General features: G+C 36.4%; 2 protein-coding genes across 2 annotated transcripts; both read right to left on the bottom strand.

Annotated features, from left to right (window-relative positions):
- Nucleotides 1-4821: 4821 nt before the first annotated feature.
- LOC145776346 (microfibril-associated glycoprotein 4-like) lies at nucleotides 4822-11282 on the bottom strand. Its single transcript, XM_082587745.1, has 6 exons — nucleotides 11025-11282; nucleotides 9093-9241; nucleotides 8258-8354; nucleotides 7219-7315; nucleotides 6445-6509; nucleotides 4822-5232 (listed from the first exon to the last, which is right to left on the bottom strand). The coding sequence occupies exons 1-6, from the start codon at nucleotides 11260-11262 to the stop codon at nucleotides 4991-4993; spliced, it is 888 nt and encodes a 295-aa protein (XP_082443871.1). The 5' UTR covers nucleotides 11263-11282; the 3' UTR covers nucleotides 4822-4990.
- A 5089-nt stretch (nucleotides 11283-16371) lies between these two features.
- On the bottom strand, nucleotides 16372-25103 carry LOC145783929 (microfibril-associated glycoprotein 4-like). Its single transcript, XM_082595694.1, has 6 exons — nucleotides 24807-25103; nucleotides 23064-23212; nucleotides 20963-21059; nucleotides 19629-19725; nucleotides 17908-17972; nucleotides 16372-16840 (listed from the first exon to the last, which is right to left on the bottom strand). Exons 1-6 carry the CDS (start codon nucleotides 25069-25071, stop codon nucleotides 16602-16604), a joined length of 912 nt encoding a protein of 303 aa, XP_082451820.1. The 5' UTR covers nucleotides 25072-25103; the 3' UTR covers nucleotides 16372-16601.
- Between the last annotated feature and the right edge of the window lie 514 nt (nucleotides 25104-25617).

Genomic DNA, 25617 nt, shown 5'->3' with positions numbered 1-25617 from the left:
GGCGTTGTATATTTTTGCTTCAATTAGGCCTATTAGTCCTCGTTAAAATTGGTCAATGTCGCATTTGTTTAAATTATATTAAACAGCTGAATATGATTTGCATTATAGTGTCATCACTTGCAGTGTTGCAATAACCAATAAAACAAGATTCAAAAACTGATAAAATGTAGTCTTAACGTACTGTAAAAGCGTAATTCAGCATAAAGTTACAGAGAGTTGTCTCATCACATGACATCCTGTGCAAAATGTAACAAAGGAATTGGTAAGCATTTCAGGATCTGAAGAGGCAGTTGAAAAAGAGACAAAAGTCTTGCAGAAAAAACTTTGCTCATTTAAAAAGACTTTGTAACTGAAAGACGAGTTTGTCTTATTGCTCATCAGGTACAAAGAAACCAATGTTTGCACAATTGGAGTGTCTGGGTTGCACAGACAACTTGCGCATTGCAACCCCGGCTTTGCCCATTTCAATGCCATCGCACTCATCAGATGCCGTAATGTACAGTATACTATACACCCATCTCAATTAACATTCAATTTGGTCATCCAACAACCAATGCCAAGACATTTGTTTTTGAGAGCTGAGATTCACCTAGAAAATTCACCCACCAGACTTCCGTCCAGTAAGGCACTATAAACAAAAGATAGCTCGCTATGAACGGGCATTGATGTAGGTTACCAGTCGTAGCAGATTTTACAGGTTCATAACCAGGTCTGTGGAGTTTTGCTAAAAATATGTGATTCCGACTCCTCAGATTGTAGAAGGTTTCCAGATTTTTAAAAGTTTTTGTTTTTTATTTTTGTTCTAAAGTTGTAATCAAAATTAAAACGACGACTTTCACAAAACTATATTTTTGTAAAGGTTTGGAGCGCACTACGGAAAACAAAAAACAATATTTTGAAAAAATGTATGGCAAACAAGATTTTTATTGTTCATCATTTTTTTTTAACGACTCCGACTACACACACTCCAAAATCTTTCAGACTCCAATTCCACAGCCCTGTTCATAACCCACGACTTGCAGAAATGGACCTTTAACTCATTTCAGTTGAACTGAAGTTTCATACCTTGTGTACAGAGGTGGGCAGTAACTAGTTACTTTTTGAATAACTGTAACGGTAACTTCGTTTTATTTTCCAAAAGTAACGAAACGCGGTAACTAGTTCCTATTTTAGAACTTTTTCAACAGTTACAGTTACAAGTTACTTTTGTATTGAAACTTCAGTTTTTAATTGCAGTTATTTCTCTGCACGTGTTTGTGTCTTGCTTAGTGCGTGTTTGCTGCGTTTTGCGCAATAATGCATTTTTCTCGCAGATGTATCGGCGCAGCACTGCGCAGTGCGCATGCGCAGTTGTACTTTTGTTTTGTGGTCTGGTGGAGAAGGGTTGCCATATTGGCGAATTTATCGCCAAAGTCCAGAAATCTGGCGATTTTTTAAGACGTTTAGCTTCAAATTTATGATTTTGCTCTTTTTTGGCGATTTTTGATAACTGATTTGGCTAAATTAATTGTTTTCGGCAATTAATCAATATGTACCAAAGACAGGCAAGACACAACAATACAACAGGGTTGAGCAAATGAGCATTATAATAATATATTTTACATATTTACAAATGAGTTTAACAGTCAAACGTTTTCGGTTTAACTTAAGCCCTCATCAGGAACCTGAAAATATTTATAAAAATGCAGTAAATTTCAACTTCTTGAAGGTAACTAACTAACTGACTATAAGCATCAAGAAACACGCAGCGATTAAAAGCAATTTGTTGATGCTTATAGTCAGTTAGTTAGTTACCTTCAAGAAATTGAAATTTATTGCATTTAGTGTAACGCTTGCAATATCTCTAAAAAGATTGTCTGACATTAAAACCAGCAACAGCATTGCTGTTTGCTTGCCGTTGGTGGCGTTCTTGTGGAAGCAATACAAACCAGATTTGGTCATTGGTTCGAGGACAGCGTCTTTCAGCTTGCGACTGCATTCCACCCACAATTTAGACTTATCTGTGTTTAATGCCTGATCATCAAGCGACACTGCTGAATTGAAGACCAAAATAAAACAGAACATGCTTCAAGCAATTGAAGAAGCAAACTGCTCTCCTGAAGAGGAGAGTAGCAGCGACACTGAAGTGGATGGTGGTAGGTAGAGCCACGGAGGACTTTTTGCACCACTTTACGCAAAAACCAAGAAAGCAATGCGCGTTGAATCTGTTACAGGAGTATTTGGTAGCGGACCCTGAGGACAAGTTAAGCGGATCCAGATTCACAATTGGACCGATGAAAAAAATGTTTTAAAAACATAACACTCCCATTCCATCAAGTGCTGCATTGGAAAGATTGTTTTCATTGCAGCACTTGTTCATCACAAGACTTTACTTGTTCATCCCCAACGCCGACACACGCTCCATCGACCTGACACTACCAAGACAGGCATGGGTGCGCCTCAACCGTCTCCGTACGGGCGTCGGGCTTTGCCGCTCAACCATGCACCAATGGAAAATGGCCTCTTCCTCCTCCTGTGAATGTGGTGCCGAGGAACAGACCGCAGACCACATCATTGATTGATTGATTGATTAAATCTTTATCCTCGGACTGGGAAAGTTTCTTGCAGAACTTAATCCTGGCAGTTTCGCTTACTTGTAGACTAAAGGCTTTAAATCACTGACGCAGGCCCGGTCACCAAGATTGACAGAGTGAAGTTTCCGATTGTTGACGTCTTGTTGCCGGGAAATTATTCCATCTATTAGATGCCGCTAAATGGAGAGCAGTCCTTAACGTGCGTTGCTCAAGCGCATGCCCTAAGAGTCGAACCAGTGCCGCTTGATCTTAAAGCTTCTTCGTTCCAGAAGTGACGCGCTAACCAATTGAACTATCGGGGCGGACATCATCAATGACTGTAACATCTTCAAGCCACCTAGTCCGGGAACATCGTAAATCTGGGCCAGTAAAAGGATAGACTCTCGGCCCCAGAGGCTCACACAACGACGACGATTAGGCAAGGACATTTTAAAGCCCAAAAGGGCAGGCCTGAGTGACGAGCACTTTGAAATGCTCGTATTTCTCAAAGGAAATAAACATATAAGCCACCGAGTATTTTTTTAAATAAAAACTTGTTGGTTTTGTACTTGCGCTGTTATGTTAGCATGGATGGCTCTAACACAATATATCAAACATTGCGGTTAAATGGACTTGCATGCAGAGCTGGCCAGGTGCAGAATTTTATGTTCAGATTTGTGAGTAACTGAAAGTAACTAGTAACTGTAACTAGTAACGGTAACTAGTTACTTTTTAAAATCGGTAACTGTGACGGTAACTCAGTTACTATTTTGGCCAAGTAACTGTAACTGTAACTCAGTTACTTTTGAAAGTAACTTTGCCCACCTATGCTTGTGTATTTTTCTTTCAATCTTGCTCCCTTATTGAAATTTGCAAATGTCGCATTTTGGTATTATTTGCATGATGACATTAGTTGTAGATTTGCAATATTTAATAAAGCAAGAGTCAAAAACTGATCAAAAAACGTGATCGTTTCTACGTATTTTTACATAAAGTTATAGAAACAAAACTGGTTGTCTCATATTGCATCCTTCGTAAAATGTAAAAAAAGATTGATGGGCCTTTCCGGATCTGGAACGGCAGTTGGAAAAGAAAAAAGCGCCATGCCGAGGAAACTTTGCTCATTTAAAAGTAATTTGTAACGGAAAGAGGAGTTGATCAAATCATTGCTCATCAGATACAAAGAAAGCGATGTCAGTCCAAAGAGGAAACAGCCATTGTTATGTCAAACATACGTAGCCCACCTGCATACTTTGATTGCAGTGAGCTTATCTACTGAAAGTGATTCATTGTTTTGTTCAAAATCTCTTCAATTGTTTAATATTTCTTGGTAATTTCCTTTTAACAATTTGTAATGTTTTGTTAGACTCTAAAAAGCGTAGGCCGAATATAAGCAGAAAGCAGGAGTCTTCTAATTAACATTTCACTTATCCATACACGCAGGCTCAAGAAAGATGCGATATCAAGACATAGTAATGACAAGACATCACCATTATATTTTTTCTCGCGGTGAGGGTTGGATACAATGCACCATTGTTTACGTCATACAATGTTGCTCAGATGTAGGCCTCATGTAGTGATGGCGGCAACTATATTGCTACAAAAGTTAATGTTTATTATGACAATCGCCTACTTGTAATTATATAAAACAAGTGAAATACGTACCTATGGTATCTGTGGTGTGATATCTACATTATCTTCTGGTCAATTAAGCTGATTAATATACATAGCTGACTGGACTAGGGATATATGGCCAAGCTGGCTGGTCTTCTACTAGGTGTAGGCTACAGGCAACCAAAAGCCGTCGAGTCAAAGCTCACCATATTTGACTTGTGGGTCAAAAAAGTAATTTTCAAGGTAGAGGAATTTTTTGTAAAAAAGTTTTAAAAAAATTTACCAGACGTCTTAGAAGTACTGCTGTTTACTAAAACCAAGGCTAAATTTAGATTTGAAAAAATCCGATTTACATTCCCCCTACTAGACTAGGAGATCTAAAAACCATCTCACATTTTTTCACTGCTCCCAGGCGACATAATCTGTTATTCATTACCAACTAGTATTACATCAGAAAATAATACTTTTAGAAAATTTCACAGATCAGTGTCCAAAATTATTTCTATTTGATAAAGTTGATTGCTGCTGAAATGACCTACTGCACTGAAGCTTTTGGAACTTATAGACTGAAACAAGAATTACAACAAATATGATTAAAAGCAAATCTTATATTGAAGCTTGGTATCAATACCGAATAAACCTTAGCCTGGTAAATAAACTTTTCGTTGCCTATAGAAATTTACAAGTTTTTTTTATTGTTTAATATGTTGATGTGCAATATAATATACAGTACAAATAAACAAATTACAAGCATGTTATTTCACTGTTTTATATCATAGTTACATTTACAGCGCACAAAGTTGACGTTATACATTGTGCAGTTTTTATTTTTTCTTAAGCTTCATCTCAATTCGTTTGAGAGAGTAATGATATCCTTTCCAAAGCCTCCAGTTTATTCCATTTGCATATGACTCGTGTGGTCCTCCCAAGTACAATCCATTGGGATTGGCTCCATGACAAGCTGTATACCACCAACCACCTTTGTATGAATTGGAGCAACTACTATAGGACCACGTATCCTGATCACGATCCTTAGCACTGAATCGTGCTGAAGTCAATCCTTGTCCTGCAAAACATGACAATTAAAAAAAATCTTTTAAAAAGAACATTTACATGATGGTCAGCAGTCCGTCTTATTGTGACATAAAAAAATAAATTTAGAAAAACAACTAATAATAATAATAATAACTTTTGTCTAATTAAAAATAGCTAAATTAGTGTAGTATATTAGATGCATGATCAACATATTGATTACACTTTGTTTATTTTTGTGAAAAACAAATGTTAAATGTTTAGTTGGCCAAATATTACTGATCATACTATGCGTTTCTAGCACTAGTTGCAAGGTTCATCTGATGAAATTGAATGTAGTAGCAACACTTCCTTTGACTAAATAAAGAAAAAAAGTTTTAATGTTTTGAATGAATAATTTTTAATAAAATCATAAGAAGCACAAACTAAAGTTTCTGGTCATCGTGGTTACAAATAGCAAGCAGAATAATTGCATCCTTCCTAACAAATTTTACCTTTTTGCAATTATCTTAAAAAACCTTCCTATGATTATTAAGCTTATAAAAATTATTCAAAACGTTTCGACAAAATAAAAATGAAATTCCTACGTCGTCATAGAACAGTGATTTTAAATTTAACTTTATTGTCCAACCAAACACTTCTCTCACAATTTTTCCGAAAATCTAGTTTTGATGCCAACTGTGCAGTCTTAAAAAATGCAATATTTAGCCACAAAATACCCAAAAGGAAACTAAACAGTGGCAAAATTGGCCTAAATTTTTTAAGGTTGAGTCCTTGCACCCCCAACTAAAGTTGCTGATTTTTCTACTCTGGTTTTTGCAATGTCCATTGTTTCATAAATTTTTTTATTTGTGTCGAAGCTTTAGCTAATTAGCTTCGAAACTTAAACAACAGAATGTAAAAGAAATTTTGTACGAACAATTTAGTATTAAAAAAAGATTAACTAAAGTGAATCATTAAGATTTCGGGGATTAATTTAATGGGGGTTATTAGATTTAGGAAATTATCCTACAGGAGAAAATCGTAGGACAAAATTTTTCAAATGATTCAATTGACCCAATTCTCCAGTCCTTAATTTCCTCAAATCCCAGTTGTTTCAATAAATTAGGCAAATTTTTCAATGACATGTCATTTGATCACACTGTCAGCTACTTCAACAGATTATCGTTTTATGGAACTGTCGTTTGAAGAACTTCTATTTTAATAATTTTCACTCGATCAACTGTCGAGTTGAAACAAACACTACCTGCAGTTCCACTGTATCCTCCAAAAGTCATTGTATAATTTGTTCCAACTCCAACGACAAAGTCACTGAAACAAAAGACGCAGAGGCCGAAGATGTAAGTTTCACTGGTCTATTGACGAAGCACACAAGACACAAACAGAAATATCTTCACAACACAACTCTGACTGTGAAAGTTATAACTAAGGCACAGGTTGATAGACAAGTAATTGTATTTCATTATGAAGATGGTAATGCTGAATACAAGATGTATAAAACAGTTTTATGTCAATCTGAAACTGCTTTGCTGCTCTAGTGGATGTTGTGCTCCATGTTTGATCTGTGAACGTAAGTTCAATACCACGTCGGGTCATACCAAAATCCCATTAAAATGTTATTAAATCTTGATTCTGGTTATCACAGGATCTATAGTTTTTAGGAGGTAATGTAGGCTACCCATCAGTTTGGCTCTTATGTGAATGCGTGAAAACTGTCTATTTTCTAAATTTGCTGAGAGTAGCGTGTATCGAAGACGGAATGGGACAGAATCCATGTGATTAGCGATGGAATACAAATCAGCGAAGGAATGTATCGACATTCTATGTTTACTTGATAAATAATTTTAGTTTCATAAAGTTTGGCTTTTGAGAGAAATTTGTCACGTGATAACTCACCAAAGTCGATTTTTTTATAAATTCCAGCGCACTTCTTGCTTGAATGTAGTATAGCCTGCAACTAAACCATAAAATCAAGTCTAGTTATTTAATTCAAAGTTCTAAGACAATAACTTTCTCCTACTTGTATGAAGCATATCTTGTTTCTCCTTCAAAATCCTCCATATCAACTCTCATTTCATATTCTCCATCTTTAGTCAATTTGTGGAGGACATCCAATCCTGAAAGAAATGAAATGATTTAAAGCAATATTGTTAAACACATCTTTTCTTTCAGTCTCACAATAATGCAAGGTGGCTCAAACTGCTGTTTGCGTGGCATTTCAACATTACCATGTGGCCCAAAATTAATAGGTTACAAATTTGGACAAGCCTGCTGTTTGGGGCCCAGCTTTTCATTTTGTAGTGTGAACGTATTCAAGAGAAAAATATATAGGCTAACCGAAAACTACAGATTGTGGTCCATCCTTTTGGTCTTACAGCCTCATCAGTGCAGTAGGTACGCTAGGTATCACCACGAAGCTATAAACTCCCCATACATAGATCTTTGCAAGACGTTAAGCAATCAGCATTAGCTCAGAAAACTGAATTATTTATATTGAACCATACTTTTGATTTCATGTTTTCAACTTACTTTTTTTCAAGTTTGTCAACAAGCGCTACGTGTTCTGTGACGTCATACATAAAATTTTAATAAATCACAGTTCACGTCAAAACGCGATGTGACTGCAGAAGAAACGTCGAAGTTGATTGTAGTCATTTGAAAATTTTAAGAGTGGTTTATGTTACAACAAAATTAAATTGGGTTTTTAAGCTAAACAATTTCACCAGACATAGCAATTAAAATGTTAACCTGGTGGTAAATTTAGTTGCACAAATCCGCCATAACATTTGTATCCATTCTATTATGCAGATAATAACAACAGCAGTATAGCAATACCTAGTAATAAACTACATTACTTAATAATAACTACAATACTTACTGTAATAATACCGGTAACAAAAATAATATTAATAACAACTTAGGTTGCACATCTCGGCCATAATATCTGTATTTATTGTGTCATGCAAATATAACATTAATAACCTGATGAAAATGAGAACGATTATTTACTGAAGACAAGTTTAAACAGTTTAGTCAACATTTCTGAAGTGTTTTCTCACCTAACCAGAACTCTCCTTCCAATCGACCAAAACCTTTGACGTAATCGGCGAAGTTCCTATAGAAATCCTCTGAACCGTCTATTCGTTTTTGAAACACCTGGAAAATAGATTTATTTAACATCTGAAAGTGGTAGTATAAGTGTCTTAAACTTGGTTTACCACAGTAAGCTATAACATTATCTGAAGTTGGTTGATTTGATACTTTATCCTCAGCCTGACAAAGCATCTGGTTGGTTATTCCTGGCAGTTTCGCATACTTGCAGATGCTTTGAAGTGCTGAAGCAGAGCTGGTTGTAGAGATTAACAGAGTGAACTTTCCATTATCTAGTAAGCAACCCAATAGTTTGACAAAACTAACAGGAAACATTCTGAACCAGTAATGAAAGTCTTAATCGAGATACTTAATTGATTCAAATGACAAAGAATCGTACCGTACTAAATGTTTGTGGCAAAACTTCAAACCAACCAGAATCTTAACCAAACAGAACAGGAGGCCATTTTTATATCTATACCCAAAAGGTGAGTTCCCCCATACTTGGTCCAAGCATCGGAGAACAAGAATATAAGGTTCTCAATAGACTAAGACTTCGGCATTATATCTATACAGTATAAAGTAAAAAAAGGCTGAACATTTGTGTCTTGCAGTCAGGGATTCATAGTATAGCATATAAACTATAGCATATATACTATAACATATAAACTATAGCATATATACTATAGCATATATACTATAGCATATACAGGGATTCATATTCATAGTAGGCTATACTATAAATCCCTGCTTGCTATCTAACCACACTTTGTGGTGATGACGTAACATATTCTATGATCTCACCATCCATCCACCACCATCAGTTTCCAAATCGCAGTAAACCCTTAAATGGGTCAAGTCACCATACCCATATGGATAGATGGTATAAACCCCGCTCTTCTTAGGTCCATCATTAGAAAGAATGTCTGAGCATGACTGTGGTAATATTGCACCTAAAAAGTCAACATAATTCAACAAACGAATGATACATTTTGATAAACGACATCGTTTGTTGACGTTGCTGCTTAACATCAAGTGATATTGTTGTTTACAAGTAACAAATATTTTAATGTTTTGAGCCATGAATGATTACTTGATAATGCTTCAATATGTTGTGATACCCTTTTCAGATAAGTTATAATTTAAAAAGTTTATAAAGTTAACTCATTTATGCCTAGCGTACTATATGTAGGACACCTATTCAAATTAAAAATTTTCTTTGCACGTTCAGTTTTTAGATTTAGACGAAGTCAAAATACATTTATAAGTATTTTTGCAGCATATATCACAACTTTTTTCAAAAATTGCTTTTTTGGTTAAAACGTGACACTTTTTTCAATTTTCCCGATTTTGCTAAGTCTGAAATTTTGAAAGTGCATGTCGAATTATATTAATAAATCCGCATATGCAAATAAGCTTCCAAAAATATTTGTCATTGTCTTTATTCGTTATGTATCAACATATTTTACAGCAAAAGTTTAAATTTAATTGGCAGTAAAAATTTTGAGAAAATTTGTTCAAAAGATAGGTGTCCTATATATAGGTCGCTAGGCACACATGTTAGCAAAATGAAGTAAAAGCGCCAATCAATTTCCACGCATCAAGCGGTATCAAACAGCGATTCCCTACGATTTCTACGCTGTATAACAAAGTAGTTGTGTTTGTTTTTAGAACAATAACATAATTATCGTAATTTACTGAAATTTTTGATAATTTTTTAGTTTCTTCTTGGCGTTTTTACATGGAAGGCATCTTGACGTAGGCTGATTCGGCCTCAAAGCGATTTCGATCCGCTAAGTGACTTGTATCAGTGATGTGTTGCTTTGTTAATTTTCATCTTTGTATTTTGTGAACTTTCATTTCAATAAAATGCTCGATGACAAGACATTTCCTATTTATCACTTTGAGCGATAGCGATTAGGCCTACGCATTACGCATAAGAAACTTGCAAATTTTCTCGACAAGTACTAACATAATTAAGAAAAAATTAATTGTGAAATGTTTTTTAGGTCATGATTAATTGATTATGCAATACTTAAATTTTCAAAAATTTTTTTTAAGTATTTTTACTTTCGGCACAAATGGGTTAAGGTAGATTAATTGAAGACTTAGATATATTAAACAAACAGCTACAGTAGGCTACTGTATACTGTGTCCTGAAATTTTGATTAATGTCTGTTGAATTTAAAACGTTTGATACAAAAATTAGACAATCTTGGTTGGTTTTGAATCTTTATCCTCGGACTGACAAAGCCTTGATGGGTTATTCCTGGTAGTTTTGCATCCTAGATGTAGAGGCTCTTGAACAGGGCCGGTTACCGAGATTGGCAGATTGAAATTTCCAATTGTTGAAGTCTTGTTGCTAGGGAATTATTCTATTCACCAGATGCCGCTGAATGGAGAGTAGTCCTGAAATGCGTTGCTCAAACGCACACCCCGAGAGTCGAACCAGCGCCGCGTAATCTTGAGCCGGGCGCGTAACCACTGAGCTATCGGGGCGAACAATCTTGTTAAGTTTGGTACAAATAAAGTCTTTATTAAATTTATACTTTTAAGCAATTGCCACAACTAATGATCAAAATAAGAAAAATTTCAACAAAAACAAAATTACAAGCACTGGATGCAATAAACTTCATTTGCAGACGATTACTTGAAGAGCAACGATGAAAAATCACTAAAAGGTTGTAAACATTTGAATTACACAACTTATAAAATTTATTTTACGTTATGACGTACGCCTTAAATCTTCCACGTCATAGCAGTTGCACTTTTCCGCTGGATCTCCTTTTGATCCCATAGGTCCAAGATCACCTTTAGATCCTTTCAATCCCGTTACTCCTCTCTTACCAGGGGGTCCCTGGATCCTGATGGGTAATTGATTGGGGGATGCTTTTGGCGAACTGTTTCCATCTCCATCACATTGAAGGTTGCAAGTTCCTAAGTCGATCTGAGCCTGGGAGCCCAAAGCCAACATCACGAGTACGATAACACTTACAAATGTCATAATTACGCTGCAAGAAAATGCTGATTAACCATCAAACGATTTTTTCTTATTCCAAAAATCAATTTATTCTTGTTAGATTATGATTAGTCATTGTAGTAGCCTGTAGCCCATGTCACAAACACTTGCAACTGACCTATCATAACTGCAGCATCATCGCTGTCTAGGCGAAACGATGCATCCATGTTCAAGATTGTTGATAACATGACGTCATGTTCGATTGATAACTACGCAGCATCGTGCTCGATCCTTTGACTTAAATGCCTGCAACAAGCAGCAAACAAGGATAGACTTTCAAAACCTCGCACAAACTGCATAAGGTGGATATTACGCAGACTCTTATATTCCGGATATAATAACTGCAGCAAAGGTGAGGTAACGAATTCTGCTGATAAATTTTGAAATGAGTAAAATCTTTGCATACTGACTCTGGCATAGTGAAACACTTGCTGTAACAAATTGACTTTACGTTATTTTACTACCTGACAACTGTAGAAAAATACTGTTATAGTTGTACATTGGAAAATATACCAAGCAATTCCCACACGAAATCTACACTTCCAAAAGTCCTTAACTTCAATGAATAAAGTTCTTTTTTTCGATACTGTGTATTTTTTGTTCAATCGTAACTTGAATTCTATGAACGTGGCTTTTTGTTAAAATATTGCATGGCGGAATTTTATTAAAATCAGCCCACAAGCCATTATAAATTTTTAGGATACTTTTTTTTAACTAACTTTCATTATTTAAGCTTTTGTTGTGACACAGTAAGACGAGAGTTGTAATATTTTTCTAAAACAGAAGAGTCTATATGTAAAAGTCTCAACGTTAAAGGGGTATTAAAGGAAAAACCTGACTTGGCGATTTTCCACGTTCTTTGTGTTTAACATGCTACCAGAAAACGATTTTCAATAAAATTTTGCCCCATTGCGGTCTGACCACCATTGTGCGCGTGCTTTTGTCAGAGCTTTCAAAACGAGATTGGCCTGAGCAACGAAGCGTGCGACTGTAAAGAACGTCATAAAGTCTACGTCATAAAGTCTAGCAATCAACCGATCACGCAATAATTGTTACTGCGGGCGATTTGACTGTAGGCTATGTATGTATTTACATCAAAACAGCACATTTTAACATCAAAACAGCAGACAGTTTGCTCAAAACATCAGATTGGTAACGTGGCTTTTGTTATTGCTGGACTTTATGACGTATTCTTGAGCTGTGTTTGCACGTTTTGGTCATTTTGAAAAAAATGAAAATAAATCAAACACTGGACTTTGGGCCTTGCCAGCGCCATTGAAAACAAATTTTTTTGGGTAATTGTTTTTGAAATGTATTCTTGAATGTTCAGTTTACTCATTTTAATGCTTAATTCCGGTTTGAAATTTTCCTTTAGTATGCCTTTAAAAATGGAAATTAACTTTATATAACATTTTATAATACAATTCATTAACATGACAAATAGGAGACCTGAATAAACTTATTGTTTCAATTTCATCGAAAGACGTTATTTTTTGAATGGATGGTGGCCAGCAAGGTGTTGATTTCTAAGCAAGTTTGTGTCTCTTCTACAGCGAAACTGAACAAGCGAAGAGGCTTACATTGTTACTTAGCCAAGACAAGCTTTCAAGCGGAAAACAAGCTTTTTGGCCATATCGTGAGCAGGAAAAGTTAGAACGCACTGCTTTTAGTGGAAAGATTAATGGAAAACGAGCTCGTGGAAAACAACGACTTGCTTTTCTCATTAACCTCAAGGATCTTTTTCACGTTACAAGCACAACAATTTTTGATAGTTAAATACTGGGGATAAACGGAAAGAACTATTAATGAAAGCCAAAGCCTTGAACAGGCATGGTACAAAAAGATAAAGGCCAAGACACGGCCGCCTTATCAAAATAACTCCACCAATGAAACCTGAAGCTTAGTGCTGTGGTGACAATGTTCATCGCAACAACAAGTAAGCAATGCAAGAAATAAAAGTGATCGCCAACGGCAAGCGCCTGTCGTCCTACAGAGAAATCAGTAATATTGACTTGACATAAAACATGTCAGGCTGCATAGCCGAGTCGGCTGCATAGCCCAGTGGTGAGAGCGCTGGAACGGCAATCGAAAGGGCGCCGGTTTGACGCTGCTCATGAGCATGCAGCTGTGTCTTTGGTGGGACGCTTAACTGTGGATATGAAGATTGGCTTCCTTGCCTTTCTTGATCTAAATCTTCAACCACCAGGTGGAAGCATGGATACAAAAAAAAATAAAACATGCTGTAAAGCCATTCAAGTCCTGCAAGTTGAGACTACATGACAGGCCCAGTTAGATGTATTCGTGGAACTAAGCCCCAAACAGTGGACCATCTTTTTGTGTGCTCCCAGCTGAGCGCCCAATGCAGTGAATGGGACTTTTCAGTCTCATTAACATTAACATTCATCGCAAAGGAATGTATCAATTTGTGGTGTATTAACCAAATTTACAAGACTCAACAAAAGAAGACTGAGCAAAAATCCAACATTTGGCTTTACCATAGTAAAGGCTTTGGTAGGCACAAGTGTCTGGGTTACACAGACATCTTGTACATTACAACTCCAGCTTTGTCCACTTGAGTGACATGGCACTCATCAGATGCCGTAGTGTAGGCTACAGTATATACCCATCTCAATTAACAACCAATTTGGTCATTCAACAACTTACGCAGACACGTGTTTATGCGAGCAGAGATTCAACTGCTCGCTAAGAGCGGGCGTTGATGTAGGTTACCAATCATAGCAGATTTTGCGGCTTCATACATCACATTACTTGCAGAAGTGAACCTTTAACCCATTTTGAACTGAAGTTTTGGGCGTTGTATATTTTTCCTTCAGTTAGGCCTATCAGTCCTCGTTAAAATTTGTCAATGTCGCATTTGTTTAAATTATATTAAACAGCTGAAGATTATTTGCATAGTGTCATCACTTGCAGTGTTGCAATAACCAATAAAACAAGATTCAAAAACTGATAAAGATGTAACCTTAACGTACAGTAAAAGCGTAACTCAGCATAAAGTAACAGAGAGTTGTCTCATCATATGACATCCTTTGCAAAATGTAAAAAAGGAATTGGTGAACATTTCAGGATCTGAAGAGGCAGTTGAAAAAGAAACAAAAATCTGGCAGAGGAAACTTTGCTCATTTAGAAAGACTATGTAACGGAAAGACGAGGTTGCCAAACCATTGCTCATCAGATACAAAGAAACAATGTTTACAATGAGGAAACAACCACCATTGTTATTTCAAACATACGTAGCCTAGCTGCATACTTTCATTTGCAGTGAGTTTATTTACTAAAAGTGGAGCATTGTTCATGCATTAAAATTCCTCCAATAGTTTAATACTTCTAGGTAATTTTTTTAACAATTTGTAATGTGTTGTTGGATACTAAAAAGCGTACGCCAGTATATAGTAGTTTTTTAATTGAACATTTCACTTATCTATACATGCGCAAGCTCAAGAAAAATACCGATATCAAGACATAGTGATGACATAAGAGACCACCATCACTTTTTGTAGCGATGAGATTTTGAGACGATGCGCCATTGTTCACGTCATACTATTTGTCAATGATCATGCCTTTATTCCAAGATCGCACTTAAAACAATTTTGCGCCGTTTGGTTGATGTTAAATCTTTATCCTCGGACTGACAAACCTTCTGATAGAAACATTCCTGTCAGTTTCTCATATTTGTAGAGGCTTTCAGCCACTGACGTAAGGCCGGTTATCGAGATTGACAGAGAGAAGTTTTCATAAATGGAAAAGTTTTGTTGTCTGTGATGTATTCCATCCACTAGCACATTGACTGCAGCGTCACCCATATGTGGATGACAGCCTATAATGTTTCATTCAGGTTTGCGTCACCCGTATATGGGTGACGCTAAATGCAAACAGCAATGCATTTTTGTTTCTGGCCTGCGGCGCTATTTTTGGATATTGGCTTGGCAGTCAATTTGCTAGGTGTCGCTGAATGGAGAGCAGTCCTAAAATGGGTTGCTCAACGAACCAGCGGCGCTTGATCTTGAGTCGGACGCTTGGTTGCTAAGATTTTATGGTCCACCAGTGGATCGTTAATGCTGTAGTCCTCCGGTTGTCCACCTTATTTTCCAGTGAGCAATCTCCAACTTCTACCAACCTCGTCTGTTTCCTGCCTAAACAATAACTCAAATGGAAGCAGACACTAATGCCATCTACCTTAAACTTTTACTTCATTTAAACTTTTATCTCCTGCCTTTATTCATTATTTTGGACATGAACCAGGATAGGTAAAACAACTGATAAGCTAATCATAGAAGTGATTTATATGTCGCTCGTACAGACATATATTCCACACAAGGTTAAAATATTTTTTACATTTACAATGCTATGTGAAAGTTAATAATGTTTATGAAGTTATCCTTGCGACGGTGTTCTGTTTAACTGTTTGTTTAAGTTTGATTAATCTCTTGAGTCTTGTGGCGTTGATAGCATTTTGGTTCCGCCCGAATAGCTGAGTTTTAAGCATACGACTTAGGAATGATGAAATTGCAAGATCAAAGGAAGCTGGTCGGACTTTCCGGGTGTGCGTTTGAGCAACACATTACAAGGACTGCTCTCTCTTCAGCGACTATTAGTGGATAAAATAATACAAATAAGACAACACTTTAACAATAGGAAACTTCACACTGCCAAATTCGGTGATCTGGTCTGCGTCATTGGTTCAAAGCCTCCACAAGTATAAGAAACTGCTAGGATTTAGCTCTCAAAAAGCAGTGCTGGGCTACCTTTGACTGCGTAGCCGCGTGGTGAGAGCTCTGGTTTGAAAGGGCGGGCCGACTCGCGCCTAATAGATTCTAAAAGTTGTCACTTTTTTTTCACTGCTTCCAGGCAACATAAGTTGTTATTCATCACCAAGCGGTATTAGATCGGAAAATGGTAATTTTTAAAAATTTTGCAGATTAGTGTGCAAAAATTATTTCTCATTGATAAAATTGACTTTTGCTGAAACGACCTACTGTAGCCTACTGAAACTTTAAGTAGCCTACTCGTGGAGTGGAGCAAGAATCTGAACAAATATGATTAATAGCAAATTTTATATTTAAGCGTGATGTCAATGCAGAATTTACGAACAAATTTTTCGTAGCCAATACACTATAAATTTGCAATTACGGTTTGTGATACAATATGTTAGTATTAGTATGCAGTATCTCTGTATGCAGTACAAATAAACAAAAATTACAAGCATGTTATTTCACTCTTTTATATAATAATTACATCAACAACGCACAAAATTAACGATATATATTGTGCAGTTTTTATTTTTTTTTAAGCTTCATCTCAATACGTTTGAGAGAGTAACGATATCCTCGCCAAGGCCTCCAGTTTATTCCATCTGCATATGACTTGTGTGGTCCTCCCAAGTACAATCCATTGGGATTGGCTGAATGACAATTAGTATACCACCAACCACCTTTGTATAAATTGGAGCAATTTTCGGACGTTTTATCCTGATCACGATCCTTGGCACTGAATCGTGCTGAATTCAAAGCTTGTCCTGCAACATATATCAACGATGATGAAAAGATAGTCTACTTAAACAAGCGTGAGATAATGCCACAATTAGGAAAAAACGCTAATTGAAAAAAAACAGCTTTGGGAGTTGTGTCCTCGCCAATAAATCGTGTTGCTGTCTATGCTGTGACAGAGTAAACGTGAATTCATAGTGGACACGTCTACCGTGCGGCCACCATCCGACTGGCGTTGCCGCTATTGCTGTTAAACCGGTGCAAGTTGACACACTACCCCTGACCGGTTCGATATGCTTGAGATAACACAAGCAGTGTTATCAATTCATCTTTTTTTCGTATAAGTACTTTATATTTTGTAGTGGTATGGTAATTTAGAGTTATCAATCGAAAAAAGGTAAATCTGCTGTTCCCAATGATGTGGGTTCAGAAGCAGTCCTTTCCATGAAGGCAATCCATAACCCGAATCCACTCCATTGCTAAGCAGAAATTAGATAGCCAAACAGCTTTTGGAATTAACCGACAGGGTATCGAACCCAGACGTACCCTTCAGAGGCGGACGCACTAACCACTAAGCCACCAAGCCGGTTGATGAATATGAATTTTTCCCTGCGTTGAAAGAATTTGCGGCCATAGCATAACGCTTTCTTGTTCTATTTGTAAGAACTATTACTAAACATAGGGCGCACTAGTGGACTTCTGGGGTGCCAAGATAGTGCTTACACGGCCCTGCATTCAGCACCAGATTGCAAGATTTAAGAAAAAGCTTTGTATGTATTAAACGTATTTAAATAAACCATCATGCGTGTTGTGATTCTATTTGCTAACATGCGGTGTCCATTCTCAAGCATTTTTTTTTACTTTAGCGCGTTGTAATTTTTTTCATGATTGACAAAGGCTAGGTGTGGAGTCGAAAACGTTCGAATCTTGTAGGTTGTATTGCAATAAACACCGTGTTGTTGCATAGGTTTGTCAGCTTATGACTCAACAAAGCAACCTATCAACCAATTCCGTTTAATGTTTCTTTTTCTTGACTTGAAACAACTGTGATTGTAACAACTTGAATTTATATAATGTTTAAGATAACCTTCTTTACCTGCAGTTCCACTGTATCCTCCAAACGTCAAAGTATAATCCGTCCCAACTCCAACCACAAAGTTACTGAAAAGTAAAAGTATTATTATTATTCATTTGCTTAAGATATGCAATTGTGCATACATTTTGCACATTCATATGGTCAGAAATAGGCGTGATCTTGATCTTCAAGATTACTTTTATTTTAATCTAAGATCAGTTTTTTGTGTGATTATGATCTTGAAGAAAAACAAGATCGTTATCTTTACTTTAAAGTTAAAGTTTACCTACTAGATAAAGGCATTTTTAAACCTCGTACTATGCAAAGTAATTAGTGACAACCAGGGCTCTAGAGTCGGACAAAAAATATACGACGGCTTCAGTGCTGCCAGATTTTTATCTTATTTCTTTCACATAAGTTGTAAACAAAATTAAAACGGCAACATTCACAAACACTAACAAGACCAACACTTCTAGTTTCTGGTAAAGTTTTAAAAGAAATACAGCTAACAAGAAACAAAATTTAAAAACCGTTATTGCAACTTTATTATTCATCGTTTCCTATCTAGCCGGAGCAACCATTTTTAACGACTCCGACACCAAACACGCCAAAATTCCTCTGACTCCACGACTCCGACTATACAGCCCTAATGGCATCTACAAGCCACTGTTAATATGATATGTGTCCAACAAAAGTCTACATGAAGTTTCAATCTAATTTGTTCAGTGTTGCCATTTGAAAAATTAAAAAGTTTTTTATGCTGGTCATAACATAACATAATCCCCTGCCAATCGGTTTGCTTTTTATGATTCCTTTTTTCACATTGTCTATTTTTACTTAAAAATTTTTGTCTCGATAAAACTCTGGTACGTGCCACCTAAAAGTTTAAGTTTGTTTTATATTTTTTATGCTGCTCGAAGGCCTATATTAACACTAGAGAAATTCTAGAATATGATGTCCAAATGATTCAAAATCTTTTTCAGACACTGCAAATTTGACACAACGTTTTCTGGTCTTTCGGTCTTTTGTTTGAGCAGTCCTCTGGTGCAGTACCCAGCACAAATTAGATTAATCATTTCTTTATACAATAACGAGCCACCTAGTGCTAGTTTTCACTTTTGGAAAAAAAATTCTTAGCCGTCCCGATTCTAAGCGCAATTGAAAGTTTCCATTTGTGAGGAATACAAAGTTTTTGCAAATTATAAAAGGTATATCACGAGAAAAAAGGTTGAAGAGCACTAGCCTAAACCATTCTTATAAGTGTCGTGAATATGGATTTGAAGAATATTTACTTTATAAAATGCTTTTGTTTGCACTGCTTGTTCTCTCTTGTAGACAAAGTTAAACTTATAAATTTCAACCTTCTTATAACAGATTAACCTGTTTCCTTAAATATAGCTTATAGTGCAAATATAGTGCATATACTGGTAAAGAAGTATCAAGCATATTTTATTGATTTCACGTTTGATCTTGCTTGAAAAAATATGTTGTAGTTGATGCGGAGGTCTGGCTGGAGGCGAACTTTTTAACAGTTTAATTCAATTTTGAGTAAATTAACTCCCAATTGGTCATAGGCTACTGTACAGAAGGACTACTTTAAAAGACCCTTTTTCTTCTGTGGTATTGTTTCACAGGTTTTTAAATTTGTCGTTGTTGCAATTGGTTAAACAGCAAAGTCGCTTCTCTTAGTTATTTTATAAAATAGCAAACGAAAACATCTTTAAAACAACTTTTTTTCTTACTCGTAGAGAGCATATCTAGTTTCTCCTTCAAAATCCTCCATATCTACTCTCATTTTGTATTCTCCATCTTTAGTCAATTTGTGAAGGATATCCAAGCCTAAATGTAGAAAATATAATATGTTGACAATGGTGTCGAAAATATTATTTCATTCATTGTGATTATGTGACAAACAAATGTATTCATTGTAACCTTGTAAAAATCAATTTGCCTTGAGTTTGGTTTTTGACTGTAATTTGTGTATCTATTTGATTTAGAATTAAACAATAAATGCTATTAATACTACGAAAAGTGATCAATGCCAACCATGATGCCAACCAAAAAGCCCAGTAGAAAAAATTAATCACTTACTATTTTCTAATTGCATCTATACCAGAGCTTCCCGATTGGAGGTGCTCGCACCCAATGGGTGCGAGTAGCTGTAGCTGGGGGTGCGATGATCCAACGAGGATGAAGAACTTTATTCAGGGAATTTTTTAACAAGTGATTATCTCTCAGAGCATTTTATGTTGGCATTGTTTCCCTTGTCTTGATATAATTAGCTTGTAGTAAGTAATAGCGTTTTGTGGCCAGCGTTTGGCTTTTTTTTTTCTCAAAACTTCTACGGTTCAAAACAGGAAGTGCGAGATTGGTTTTATCGATCCCATGGGGTGTGGAGTGAAAAAGGAATTGGCGGTTCTAGAGCTTTTTAACCTTAAGAGTAGGCTACTTGGGAATCATAAGAAAGTCCTTATTCAAAAAGAATGTACTCTCGCTGTAGGCTATCTAACTGGAAAGGAACTAGGCTATAGGGACTAGCCTACTTTTAAACTACACAATACTCCAACTAAAGTTTTGGGATTTATGTCAAGTTGAGCATTATGATTTAGAACTACTTAGAGTTCGGACTGATAAACTTCACTACCACCACGCGGTTAGGTGAGTAATTTTGATTTCGCCACTCAATTGTGTATTGGCTACTAAGTGAATTGTTGGCTAACCATATTGAGTTGATTACTGAAAACTTGTTTCTTCATTTCTTTTTGAAAGTTTGATTCATTGAATCTTTATCCTCGGACTGGGAAAGCTTATTGAAGAGCTTAATCCTGGCAGTTTCGCATACTTGTAGAGGCTTTGAATCACTGACGCAGGCCTGTCACCAAGATTTAAAAATTTTGTTGCAAATACAATACTAAAGTTAAAAAATTTGCAAAGGTCAGGAAAAAGTCACAAATCAGGCACCATTTCCTAGTAGACATGGTATTGGGCCTACTTATTATCGTAATATAAACCGAGCATTTACCGCAGTGTTGTGTTAGCAGTTATGTTAGTTAGTTAGTTATGAGATTTTTCTCACCTGACCAGAACTCTCCTTCCAATCGACCAAACCCTGTGACGTAATCGGCAAAGTTTCTATAAAAATTTTCTGAACCATCTATTCTCCTCTGGAAAACCTGAAAATTATTTTTACATTAAATTGTATAGAGTAGGCTACCATACCAGCGTACCGGTAGCTTAAGTATTTTTAATAGGCCTATCTAGCCGTATGATTGTTTAAAAAAGCTTCTTTATGAATCACGTAGAGTTGTAGACTAACCATAATTCCAGGCCGTGTTAACTCTCCCACCCTCCGGAAATCTCCTCCATCCGATTGGCCACATCTGTTTAGGGGCTCACCTGTTTATAGTTGGCCTAGTGTTTTTCGATCACTCGAAATTAGTCTCGCTTTCTTGGAAAATTCATTTAATTGTTGGTAGAATTTAGTCCCTAATAGAGTGTTCCAACATTAAACTTTATGAAATGGCGACAATGCTATTGGACATTGCCAGTCAATAGCGATGACAGGGTACTCATGTACTTTCAGCACTGACCACGATGTATAGCTATTTTTAAATGTTTTTTCAGTGTATTTCATCATCAATGTGTCAATTGGTGGCCTTGCTCCAGCTGTTTTTGATAAATGAATAATCTACACATTACTTTAAATGAGTTTTAAAAGCAATCAAACTTGGCAAAAGCAAAGGTGGTAAGTGTTGCATCGAAAATTCTCAATTTTTCTGCCGCGCAAATTAATTGTTACAGCCAAAAAAATGTTTTTAAAAAGCATCTTCATTTTTCTCTTTTTTCCTTGTACCGTAATGTGAGTGTTGAACAACGAGCATCCTTCAACTGCCATTGCGTTTGTTCGAAAGTGCGTTTAAAAATATTCTGTCGTTTTGTTGTTTTTCCTTGTTTTTCCTCTCAATGTGGGAGCTGTCTTGCGGCTTACAGCCTTCAATTGTTATTTTAGTAGCGACTAATTTTATATCTAAACACCAAAAAACGAACACTTGCCGCATATAGGATTTATCACAGTGATGTGATGTCATTAGTAGGCTTAATGTCATAGAATTTAGAAACAGATAGAATGAAGAAACGTAAAAGCGTTTTGTAAATATATTATGGCTTAGTTTTCCAAATGTGGCCACACTGAGCCCAAATTTAAAAGTGGCCAAATGGAGAAATACAACTTAACACTCATTGGTAAAGCCTTCACATCAAATCTGGCAGCATTTGGTGCGATTCCATAAAGCCCCTTAAAGGGATACTAAAGGAAAAACCTGACTTGGCGATTTTCCACGTTCTTTGTGTTTAACATACTACCATAAAACGATTTTCAATAAAATTTTGCCCCATTGCGGTCTGATCACCATTGCGTGCGTGCTTTTGTCAGAGCTTTCAAAACGAAATTGGCCTGAGCAGCGAAGCGTGCGACAGTACAGTTACGTCACTACAGACTATAGCAATCAGCTAATCACGCAATAATTGTTACTGCGGGCGATTTGACTGTAGGCTATGTATGTATGTACATCAAAACAACACATTTCAACATCAAAACATCAGACAGTTTGATCAAAACATCAGATGTGGTAACGTGGCTTTTGTTATTGCTGTCTTTAGTGACGTATTCTCGAGTAGTGTTTGCACTTTTGGTTATTGTGAAAATAAATGAAACATTGGACTTTGGGCCTTGCCAGCGCCTTTGAAAACAAATTTTTTTCGGTAATTTTTTTTGAAATGTATTCTTGAATGTTCAGTTTACTCATTTTAATGCTTAATTCCCGTTTGAAATTTTCATTTAGTATGCCTTTAAGTTTCGCAAGGATGAGTTTTAAAAATATTGGGTCATGATTTAGCTTTCAACTTGTTTCTGGTAATCGTAAAAACATTTTAACTGCCGCTACACAAAAATCAGTCAAAATTGTTTGTTTGAGGTTGAAGGTCTAAGAAGATACTTGAAGATTGCAGCTAACTCCAACATGTTCCCTTGCGTGAGCCACTGTGTAGAACTGTGTAGAAGTGGTTTAGTAGTTATGCTGGCTTTTCGTCTTTTTGCACATAAGGTGCTAGCTAAGATAAATTCTCTGAGATTTTAAAAGACTTGCAACTTCCCATCAAAAGTAAATAAAACTGTTTACCATCCATCCACCACCGTCAGTTTCCATATCACAATAAACCCTTAAACGAGTCAAATTAAAATCTTGATATGGATAGATGGTATAGATCCCGCTCTCGTTGATTCCATCACCAGAGGGATAGTCTGAGCATGATTGGAAAAACAATGCGCCTGCAGAAGTTTACATAATCAACAAATTACATCAAATAGCAACTTATGCATCATGTGACCGGATAACTCTACGTTTTAGGTCAGGGGTTCTTAACCTTTTTTGTCTCGTTTACTCCTTGCCGAATGAAAAAAGTAAAATTTACCCCCACCGTTTTGGTGGCCCCTTGTGATGTCATCGTGTCCAGTCAACCATGCGAAGAAATGCAAAACATCCTTTTTTTTCTGGATTTACCTTGGCAAATATCAAAAACAAGCTGTTTATTTGCCGAAGACACGATTGTTCTTGACGGGGTCCAGTGAAAAATAATGTCTACTCAAATGTCTTAAATAACTATGATAAAAGCACACAAGAATGTTTAAGGTTTTTTCTTTTATTAATAACTGACACGCAATTTCAACAGTCAATCAGTGAGGCTTTTGTGCTTGCTTTCCACGAACAATTTTGGAGATTCTTGGAACAATCGTTGAAAGAGTTACTCGCACGTCGTGTTTGGGAACTAAAAGCGAGATCGATGTTTTGTTTAATAGTCAACAATGAAGAGAACCCTGCTTCACACAGATAAGTAGTTGGAAAAGGTATAATAACTTCAAATGCACGCTTAGTCAGCGTAGGAAACTCTTCGACTAATCCACACCAAAACTTGGAAAGGTCACCATTGCACGATAAGAATTTGGAAGAAAGCGTTGTTGAACATCGAAGATCAATCAATTCATCTTTGCAAAGATCATCGTCAGCAATACTTTCTAACTTGGCTTCGAAGGGATGAGTTATCCAAAGAGCAGTACTGTAAAACTTTCACCTTCGAAATAACCGTCAAAGTTCTTTATAAGGCGGTAAAGTGCTGGCATATTTCGACTTCGAGGTCAGAAATCTCGTTGCGACTTCTACTGACTTTCCAATCATCAAATGTTGGAAAATTTGCGTAAATTCCTTTTTGAACTCTTCTACTCCACAGATCTAATTTTGTCTGAAAGCCCTGAATTTTATCATGTACGATGTAGTTCGAAAATTCGAGACAAAACAAGACCCCTAGGAGCCACCGAACTTCGGTGTGATAAAGGAGAACAGAGTGTTCTGTTCTGATAACTGAAAAAATGAAGTTTGCTTTAATTTATAATTCAGTAAATTTACCCCCTCGGTAGGTGAAATTTACCCCCAGGGAGTAAATTTACCCCCGGTTAAGAACCCCTGTTTTAGGTGATGTGGATATTTTTAGTTACAAAATTGCATTTGCCGTTTCGCTATTTGCACCAGCTATGAAAAACTAAACTAACGAATTATTTTAACGTGACAAAGCCTGGTGAACTTAAAGATTAAGCAAAGAAAAATTTGTTGTATTTTGTACCAGTTTCATTGCTGTTTTTGCAAACGGACTATCATCAGTAAGAAGTTTAGACATTGGCGCAATAATAACAGTGAGTAGAGCAAGAAACAATGAATTTACATTTGAGAAGTATTTGATCACATTGAAAATTAAAATGACTAAAATATTACTAGCCTACTATTTAAGCCAACCAACAGTTGATTTAATTTCATGATGACCTACGTTAGGACGTTGTGACATAATGACGTTATGATAACGTTATGACGTACGTTTTAACTCTTCCACATCATGACAAGTGCACTTCGCTGGATCTCCTTTTGGTCCAATAGACCCCCGATCACCTTTAGATCCTTTCAATCCCGTCTGTCCTCTCTTACCAGGGGGTCCCTGGATTGTGGTGGGAGACTGATTGGGGATCATTGTTGGTGAACTACTTCCACCTCCATCACATTGAAGGTGACAAGTTCCTAAGTTGATCTGAGCCTGGCAGTCCAAAGTCAAGATCACGAGGATAAGAATAATTGCAAACATCATTATTACTTTGCAAAAATGGTGATAAAAGAACAAAAAAAATGATCTAAACCATAAACAATTTTTGAAAAGGTTTGATGTAATAAGAACGCATTTATTCAATAAAACATTACACAATATAGGTCTAAAATTGATTGTTACCAACCAATAAAACAATACTTTTTTACATTTTCTGTTATGGTATGATAACCATGAAAAACCTACTTGCCAAGAACGGAGAAAGATCGTTTAACAGAAGCAGTTGCTGAATAGCACCAATAAAGTTGCGTGTCAACAAAACGGGGCCAAACCTGCCGGAACCAACTTTGGACTAATGATAACCTGTACCCTACTAACCACAGTACACTTTCTTGTTATAAAACGAGCTAACTACCACAAAGTGTTGCTGGCAACAGTAAATCAGGGGAGGAGTTGCCATATGTCCTCTCCCTTCTAAACTAACAAAACTGAAAAAACTACCACAAGGGATTGAAAAGGGTATAAAATTTCAAAATACCACACCAACTACCACAAACAATCACAAAAGGGCAACGAAAGCCATTTCAGCAA

The sequence above is a fragment of the Aplidium turbinatum genome, chromosome 1, assembly GCF_918807975.1.
Source record: "Aplidium turbinatum chromosome 1, kaAplTurb1.1, whole genome shotgun sequence".
Lineage (NCBI taxonomy): Eukaryota > Metazoa > Chordata > Ascidiacea > Aplousobranchia > Polyclinidae > Aplidium > Aplidium turbinatum.
The sequence above is the reverse complement of the archived record's forward strand: the minus strand, read 5'-3'. Positions and strand labels throughout refer to the sequence as shown.